The 9,432-nt window shown below is 38.2% G+C and overlaps 2 protein-coding genes and 1 pseudogene across 4 annotated transcripts; 1 reads left to right on the top strand and 2 right to left on the bottom strand.

Annotated features, from left to right (window-relative positions):
- The first annotated feature begins 203 nt into the window (after positions 1–203).
- LOC113318793 (protein WVD2-like 7) lies at positions 204–3,678 on the top strand. 3 transcript variants are annotated; one of them, XM_026567043.1, is made up of 8 exons: positions 204–351; positions 538–676; positions 792–2,111; positions 2,188–2,613; positions 2,764–2,813; positions 2,907–3,078; positions 3,163–3,225; positions 3,333–3,678. In XM_026567043.1, exons 2-8 carry the CDS (start codon positions 644–646, stop codon positions 3,363–3,365), a joined length of 2,097 nt encoding a protein of 698 aa, XP_026422828.1. In that variant the 5' UTR covers positions 204–351; positions 538–643; the 3' UTR covers positions 3,366–3,678. The 3 variants fall into 3 exon arrangements, with proteins under 3 accessions (XP_026422828.1, XP_026422826.1, XP_026422829.1); XM_026567044.1 differs by having other exon boundaries at positions 215–356; XM_026567041.1 differs by having other exon boundaries at positions 211–676.
- Positions 3,679–3,771: 93 nt separating this feature from the next.
- Positions 3,772–5,501, bottom strand: LOC113315499 (CDT1-like protein a, chloroplastic). The gene is made up of 3 exons (XM_026563772.1): positions 5,472–5,501; positions 5,243–5,374; positions 3,772–4,539 (listed from the first exon to the last, which is right to left on the bottom strand). Exons 1-3 carry the CDS (start codon positions 5,499–5,501, stop codon positions 3,772–3,774), a joined length of 930 nt encoding a protein of 309 aa, XP_026419557.1.
- Positions 4,955–8,979, bottom strand: LOC113319279 (annotated as a pseudogene).
- Between the last annotated feature and the right edge of the window lie 453 nt (positions 8,980–9,432).

Below are 9,432 nucleotides of genomic sequence, written 5' to 3' on the forward strand. Positions count from 1 at the left end.
CAAAATTCGGCAATTGGACTTCATACGTGTCTAGCTTAGACAATGAGGTTGCAATCCAACAATTAAAAACTAGGATTCCATACCATCATGACAACCTTATCCCTTTAAATCTCCGTTTTTGGTTGGCGCCTTCTACTGTCACGTGTAACCCCACATCACCTGTATATCTTTCTCTTGCATTTATATGAATGTTTTTCTCTTTACAGTCTTCTTCCATTCTGCATCAATGGCTAAACAGTGACACTATCCCATAATTTAAGTTCCTTAATAATAATCAAAATTTTCATTTTTGTGATGTGGGTTGGTTGCCATTGTTAAAGGGACCCCATTGAAGTACATTACAAACACAAAGTTAGGTGATTTTCTGTAACAGCTTTAAATGATAGTAGTAACTCAATAAGAAAAAGAAAGAAAAAAACAGTAACTAAAAAGATCTAAATTTGTACTGTTTTTTTTTATCTACTTATGTTCAGTCACAACAACAACTGTAAGTTACTAGAGAAAATAATTGTGGGTACTCTTTGTTTCTTTGCATAGTGGAAGGAATTTATCACTACCAGACAGGGATCTCAATTCTTCATTCCTTAGCTTGATTGGTTAGATTTTTCAAGAACACCCATGTCCCTATCTTGAAGAAGAACAAATGGCAGAAAGTTATAGAGCTAGTCAATTTGAGGTAACCCCTTTTCTTTAATTTTGTTTTTTCATGAAGGGTTTGTTGAATTTCTTTGCTTGAAATTGATTTATTTATTTATTTTGAATTTTGGCAAATTGTGTGTTTTCACAAACAGAGAAATGAGAAAGTAATGGCTGGTGAGAATGATGTGTCGGTGTCGTTTGGTAAATTTGAGAATGATTTGTTATCATGGGATAAATGGTCATCATTCTCACAGAATAAGTACTTGGAGGAAGTTGAGAAGTGTGCAACTCCTGGATCAGTAGCAAGTAAAAAAGCATACTTTGAAGCTCATTACAAGAAAATTGCTGCTCGGAAGGCGGCCGCCGAGCTACTTGAACAGGAACAACAACTTGAAGGTGATTCCGGAAAATCGAATTGTCGGAGTAATAATGGAAAACAAGCTCAAGATGAGGATGACACTTTTGAGTTCGATTTGGGTCGTGGAAATCGAAGCCAAGGTTTTGGAAAATGCAAGCTTAGCTTGATTCATGCCGCTGAACCTATTCAGGATGCAGATGGTGTAAATTGCCAAGTCTCTGTCAGTCAGGTGAGCAAAGCAGAAATGTATGGCCAACAACATAATTTCACAGCAGAGAATTTAGAGGCATCTGTAACGTGTCGAGGTGAAACCCCTAACGAGAAATCAAAAACCGAAACCAAGGAATTAGAAGTGTCTACTTCAGCCAAAGTTGAAAGCCAACAACATAGCCAAGATCATAATGTGAGGAATACAGAAATGCACAGCCAACAACATAATTTCACAGCAGAGGACTTAGAGGCATCTGTATCGCTGCCAGATGAAACACCTGACGGAAAATCAAAGACCAAAACCGAGGAATTAGAGACGCCTACTTCGGTTCAAGTTGAAAGCCAACAATGTAGTCAAGAACAAAATGTGGGGAATACAGAAATGCATAGCCAACAACATAATTTCACAGCAGAAGGCTTAGAGGCATCTGTATCAGGTCGGGGTGAAACCACTGACGAAAAATCAAAGACCGAAACCAAGGAATTAGAGACGGCTACTTCGGCCCAAGTTGAAAGCCAACAATGTAGCCAAGAAGATAATGTGAGGAATGCAGAAATGTGTAGCCAACAGCATAATTTGAAAACACAGGAATTAGAGCCTTCCATTTCGGCTCAGCTTGAGAACCCTCTGGAACGATCAAAGGCCCAAACTGAGGAGGTTGTTTTGGTTGAAGCAAAGAATTGTTATAATGAATCACATGCCAAAGTGGAAGATGTGCAAGAGAACCAATCAGTAAGCCTGCCGCCTTCTTCGGTTAAAGAAGAGAGCAACATGTCCACAAAATCACAAGAACATGTAGAAGTAGAAACGCACTCTGGGAGAGCACAATCTGAGACTACTAGCATTAGTCATGTGGAGGAAATTGAGACTACTAAATTGAAGCCGCGGAAAGAACCTCGAAAGGTGAAATTCCTTACTTCTCTACTAGTTAGTTTTCTTCTAGCAATAATATACAAGTCTTAACATTCTTCAAATTTAGGTTCATCCAAGAGTCCCAGCTGCTAAGGAGAAGATTCCTGCAAAAACGACGAGAAAACTAGTAACACCAAAGACCAAAGCAGCGCAAACTTCAGTTTCAAAAGCATCAAAGCCTTCACAATCCTTACCTGCAATATCTACTACTTGTAGGACTCCTGCAAGGAAGGACAGCAGTCCATCCTTACTAAAGAACAAACAACTTTTTTCCGCGGATAACAAGCGAACAACTTCTTCCACTTCACTTCATATGTCACTGAATGCACCACCTGTAAAATCTGACTCATCTTTTCTGAACACAACAAGAAGATCACTCATAATGGAGCAAATGGGAGACAAAGAAATTGTCAAAAGAGCATTCAAGGCATTTAAAAATACTTACGGCACACCGCTATCCAATGGTGAGGGAACATCCTCCACCTCTCAACAGGTATAAACATGTATTTGCCAACTTTGTCTAAGAATCCTAGTTAAAGCTTAAGCCTATCTGTGAGTTCACATTAGCAAGTAGCTTTTAGTGAGTTGATATGGGGATAAATTTCGTGCATTCCTCATTTCGGTATAATGTTTGTTGCTACAGTTGCCCGAACGTGGTTCTTCCTCGACGATTCCACAAAAGGATAAAAAAGGGTAATGTCTGGAGCTTGTGTTTTGAAGAGTTGATTTAGTTACGAGTCCTATACATTCTCTCAATTTAAAGTCTTTCTGGCAAATGAAATGCAGAACCGGAATGTCAGTGGGGAAAGCTAGTCCATCTACAAAGCAAGTTGCTGCAAGACCTACCTCTCTTGGCACTCCTGCAAGACCAGCTAGCGCGAAACAAACAATCACCAAGGCGTCAACAACTTCTCCTTTCAAATTGAGAAGTGAAGTAAAGGCAGAAAAACATAAAGAGGCATCTTCTATATCTTATTCTTATTTCGGTTCTTACCTAGGATATGGATTCCGTAACTAAGTCCTTTGGACTAACCTGTTTCAGGTAATGAAGACACACGATAAGGCTACAGAGGTAGACTCTTCACGGCTTCGATCAAAATCAAAGGTACTGTCACTTTTAGTAGCCTCCCTCAGTTCCATGAACTTTTACCATTTCGTATAGTGCAGTTTTTAAATTCGCTTACAAAATAACCTCTTTGGGTAATATCACAGGATGTTGCACATCTGAACATGTCATGGAGGTGAAGCTATATGTTTAGCGTGAGCCAAAAGGACCATAAAGCAGTAGGATAAAATGTAGCATGTAAACTAGTATTAGTAGATAAAGATGGAGATTGAGATGTATTCTTAAGTTTTAGTTGTTAGCCTGAAGATATTGCGTTGATTAGCCAAGCATCAACCAGTATTGATGAACATGGATAATATGGATGCGCCATTACAGAAAAACCATTTTGGTTGAATTGTCATGTCCAAGGCGACTTTTGTACTGTAATTTCTATTAAAATCAGAGATCTATCTGAGTTGCATCCAAAATTACAAGATTTTGTTTTTAGTAAAACCATGCTTCTGCGTTTCAACTATTAATAACACAATGACAGGAATAGGATCTGATAAACAAAGAACATTGAATAAACGACTAAAAGAATTAGTACTAAAACACAGCTTCAGGCTCCAAAGGGGAAAAGGGGTGCCGGGATGCTAAGAGATCTGTCTTTTCAGGAATACTCTTCTTGGAAAATCGCCTTTTAAAAGTTGAAGATAAATGTGATCCACTCGAGAATGGCTCGAGCTTATTAGAACTTGGACTAGATTCTACTCGTGATTCCTCTAGAAATAAATTGGAGCGTTTTCGGCTTATAAGAACTGTTAATGTGGCCTCTGGGATGTCGCAACACTCAGGATGGTTGCTAAAGAACTTTGACAGCCTCTGGTGGAAAATTTGACTCAGGGGCGTAAATGGAGATTGGTCAGGAAGAGTTTCAACAGTATCCAATGGCAGTGTTACTTTCATGTCTTGCCTCATACACATGGTTCTCTTGTCAAGAACAAGAATCTTCTCAACATGAATAGCTTCCGGAAGTATGTATTTTATCTGTGCAAGATGGTTGTATGACAACCTTTTTTTGGTAAATACTTCCACCTGTGTGCATATGTTTTGAAAAGTTGGCAGTATTTTACAAAGACTGAGCAGCCTCACTGAACTTCCGATGCTCTCAAAAATCTCAGCCAAAATTTTGTATTTGTCAGGGAGATCGCATGCTATATCTCCAGATTTCGTGAAATTCATTGAAGTAGGAACTGCGAGGTTACTTGAGGAATGGCTGCTCTTGACAAGTTCTGCACTTTTACCTTCCATTCTGTAGGTTACGCGAGAGACGAAGACACAGAGGATACCTCTACCAGTATTCGAGAAAGTGGACTGGCAAAATTTAAGATTATGATGGAACTTGAAAAACTTCAGAAAAAATTGATGATTCACTTGTTTACAACAAGCTCTATTTATACCCAACAGAATTTCCTAAACGGAGTAGAACTTGAAAGCTCTATTTTCACGGACTTCTAAATCAATTCCATTGCTGATTTATTATTAAAATAGAACTTGAAAACCTTCCTGATTCAGGATTTGCTCTGGTTTCTAATTCTCAACTTATCTTCGATTGAAATTTGAAAAGGGTACATTAATTAAAATATCTTAAGAGTGGTGCATCACAGCCAATGCGAACTGCACCCCAAAATAATGTTCACACTGTAACTACTAGTACTGCTGGACTTGTTGCGCCCAAATTAACCTACAATCTCTAAGAGCGTAAAATGACAGACCGGATGCATTATACTGGCACATCTGCTAAAAAGAATTCATGGCAATAGTGTCATTCAAGCTATTTTACAAAGTATAAAGAAAATCAAGAACAGTAACCTAGCAACAAATGACCCAGATGGATTCAAGAAAATCAAGAACAGTAACCTAGTATAAAGATTCAAGCTATAGACCCAGATGAATTCATGACTGTAAAATAATTTTCCCACTCGTCCTCTCATTTTTTATGTCGGTAACTTTCATTCATCAACTGATCGATTTGTCATCTTCATAATAAAAAAGGCAGACGATAAAATCTTATAACATCAGAACAGGCAGCTAGAGAGAATGCCATGGCCATTCTGTGATCATCATAAGTGTCCATTGCAGTAACATTCAATTTCTCTGGTGGTGTGATCACACAGTAATCTGGGCCTTCCTCCACTGTGACGCCAAGCTGAAAATCACAACATTAATGTAGAATATATTCATATATTTGATCAATTAATTGGAACGAAACATTAATATAGTAGAGTCGGTGAAAGAAAACCAACCTTCCTCAATTCAGTGCAAATAGCAATCATTCTTTCAGTCTCCTTTACTCTCCAGCTGCCACGGACAAAAAAGGGATTGTAACTGTAAGATAGTGAACAAAAAATGATTTCTAATCTCCTTCACTTGAGTGTGACTTAGTTCAAACACGTCCAAGTAAAGTTAGTTTCTACTTTTCAAGTAATTTCTCTAGGCTATCTGAATACCCATAACCTAAGACTTACCGTCTCTTATGGTTGTTGGGCCATCAGCAAAAATTGCAACCACAGCAACAGTCATGGCAACATCAGGCAATTTGTTCATATTGACATCAACTGGGTGCAAGTGTTTCTTCCCAGAAGGATCTCTGGGTGGTCCTGTGACAGTAACATTGTTTTCTGTCCAAGTAACTTTAGCTCCCATTTTCTCAAGAACCTCGGCAAATCTTACATCACCCTGAGTAGGAAAGAGATGCAAAAACAGTATAGTGAGACGCAGTGGTTTAAGAAAAATAAATGGGTAAAAGAATCGGGGTTTGAAAACCAGATACGAAGATCACATGTGAAGTAGAAATGAAACCTGCAAACTGCTTGTTCCACAGCCTTCAACGTTGACGGTTCCACCAGTGACTGCCGCACCTGCAAGGAAGTAACTGGCACTCGATGCATCCCCTTCTACATAAGCCTTTCCTGGAGAAATTTTGTTTATTGCATTTCATCAGTCTAAGAAAACTTGGGTTCTGGTGATGTCTACATAATAGCAATAGTAACAATTTTTTTTTACAGAAAACTGAACAGAGGATTGCGAGTTCTTATTGGACAAACATACTTGTACTTTTGACTACCTTTCACCAAGAATCTGTCCCAACTATCGTTGTGTTCCACACTGACTCCAGAACGCTCCATCAGTCTTAAGGTCATCTCAACATAAGGAACCGAAATAAGTTTATCAATAATCTCAATTTCCACATCTCCTAAAGGGAGCTGCCATGAGCAAGGCAGTCTAGTACTGACTACTAATAGGTCCAGAGAGTTTAACCTGAAACAAGAAGCACATATATCCGGAATCAACAGTTATAACACTTCAAGCAGAGCTATAAATGGTACGAATTCAGATCTATCCGACAAATTTAAGTTCTCTTAGATGTAAGCAAGAAAGTACATAAGCAACTACAAGATCAAAATTCGAAGCAAAACATGCTAATTTCCTAAATTCCTATTCTGCAAATGGCTCAAAGTAAATCCATGTGAATTCAAAGCCTCCATTGGAACAACACATAGATTGTAAAGTTATGGCAAATAGCAGAAGTAACTATTGTTATCAGAAAGTTTTCTCGATCTAATGGAGACACTTTGGAAGTTAGCCCTTTCACTCCAATATCGACGTTCATTACCTTGTGACACAGGTTATTCAAAGTTTATTGGTTTATACTTTGTAGTTGGGTGAACCCAAGTGTCAAGTGCAAACTAACCCTTTCACTAAAAGATGATCACATCCTCTGCCTAGTTCATGCGTGAAATGAATATGAACATGATAAAGTAGCACTTTCCCATCTCTAGTGACTGATCTATGTTGGAACCAAATTAAATACAAGTACAAGTAAACCTCACATTTCCTCCAGGAAGCCCTCCATTTGCATTAATACAAACAGGAGGGGAATCAGTGCCCATCAATCAGCATCTGCACCAAGCTGCTTTAGACCCATAATCAAATCCACGATTGGCCTCTCTCACACGTGGGACTCCTTCAAGTATGTAACTGAATTCATTCAAGTATAAGAAAGACTTCAGCTTGAAAAAAATTAAACATAAATTGAAAGTAGCACAAGGAGATTTCTCCTTTGGCTTGAGATGGGAATATCTTTTGCCAGGAATAACCTGTTTCCCAATCAATGTGCCAAGAAGAAAACTGTCCCTACACGATTATGTTCACAAGTTATTTAGCAAAGGTAAAAGTAGTACCAGCCATTTCCACCAGCAACGGCAACTGCAGCAATCAATGGGCGCATAGCAGTCCCAGGTACCAGCATTCCCCAAGAGCAGTTCAACATCCTCTTTTGCTACATTTCCAACAGGAAAATCCCCACCGCATCCTTCCACAGTTGCTCTTTGATGCAGGAGCATAGCCAAACCTCATCACTCTTTTATTCTCTTTGTCTTCTTTGACACCTAACCCAAGGGTTTCCAAAGCACGAAGCATATAATGGATATCATCACTGTCTAACAAGTTGTCTACCACAGTAGTTCCCTGTAAATAATCACAAAACTAACTTAATATCTCCATATGATTATTTATGCTAAAAGCAAAAACTACATCAACAGAAATGTAAATGTAGAAAACGAGAAAACAAGTATTGACCCGAAAACTATGGGAAGACATTGATCTGTAATAAAGGTAATGTACGAAACCATATAACCAAAGGCAATATGACTTCATTTCTCGCAATGGTAATCTAAGAATACATATAACGCAAAGGTAGTGTACCAATCCATATGACCCAAAGGTAGTATGATAAGATTCAATATACAGTATGGAGTGTTATAAAGGTAATGTACGAGTTCATATGACCAAAAGGTAGTAAGATTGGCTTAGGAATCCATATGGATCTTAATTCTCTACATCAACATGGCCAGTCAAGTATTTATTATGAAAGCCAAGGGTTATACACTGCAATAGGACATTAGTCGACTACTTTCTTATTCATTGGCCGACGTAGGAGGCCCTCTTGTGCTGGCTAAAAGTGATTCATGTCAGTCACAAAAAGGTGTCTCTAAGCAAGAAGTAACAATTTAATAGATACCGTTCCATTTCACTGCGTGTCAGTTAGAATTAGTTCAAAACTTACACTTGCACACACAGTGGCAGCAATTACTAGTTATATAACTTGTCCTCACTCTCCACAAAATTTGAATTGATGAACCAAAACTGGTAATCCTTACACTATTAAATTAAAATGAACAATATCATAACCCAGACATTTATATCTAATACAAAATTCACAATCCTAAACCCAGATGAAGTCCCAAATTCAAACCTATATCATCTCTCAGATCCAAGACACAGCCAATTCATCAATACAATTATAAATTCAAGTCCAAACAAATCAAAATTGAGAAGAGAATTAAATAATAGTAATCTATTTACCTGAGATAGAGCTGCTAATAGAAGGATCCGATTAGACAAGGATTAAGAACCAGGGAGTTTAACAACACCAGAGATTTCTCTTTAGTAGCAGCAGCAACTGCAGATACCTAAATGGTGATGAAACCTTAACTCTGATCCTAACCAAACTGAACATATCGTACTAAAACCTCCTTGTAAACCCCCCCTTTGCTAACGTGCGACATTTTTCGGGATTGTGATGATGATGATGATGAAGAAGAAGTTGGTTTTGCTCTTGGTTTATCCTCTTCTTCTTTCAGAATACAAAGACGAGACTCCATGGCAGCGAGTTTTGGATAATATCTCAACCTAGACACCTACCCCCGAAATCTTTCTGCCTTCCTTGTTTCTAACTGCACATATAAGCGAACCCAGTCGAGCAACAATTTTAATAGCTTCGTTTTTTCTTTTCTTTTTTCTTTTTTTTGCTTTTTAAATTCATTAACCTAATGTGCACAAGCTGCTCACCGTCTCTGCACCAAGTGCCAAGGCAGGGCACCATTTCAATACTTGTACTACATCGGCTAAGTCCAAGCAAACACGTGTTGGGTGTATTAAAACGAACAGCCCATTCAAGGCCATTTATCACCGTACAAATCTGGAAGGTTGTTTTTAGACATACCATTTTCTTTCTAGGCATACCAAGTAAAGATAAAAAGGGATGTCAAATAATAAGATGGATTATAAATAAATGTATCCCTATGTTTTTACCCGATTTAAATATGTACCCCATTTTTTTCACATTTACAAATATGCCTCTGTTGGATGTTTTCCATCCAAAAACGTTAGAAAAGTCAATTTCTCGTCACATGGTCAATTTAT

This window comes from Papaver somniferum, chromosome 10, assembly GCF_003573695.1.
Source record: "Papaver somniferum cultivar HN1 chromosome 10, ASM357369v1, whole genome shotgun sequence".
In the NCBI taxonomy this organism is placed as follows: Eukaryota; Viridiplantae; Streptophyta; class Magnoliopsida; order Ranunculales; family Papaveraceae; genus Papaver; species Papaver somniferum.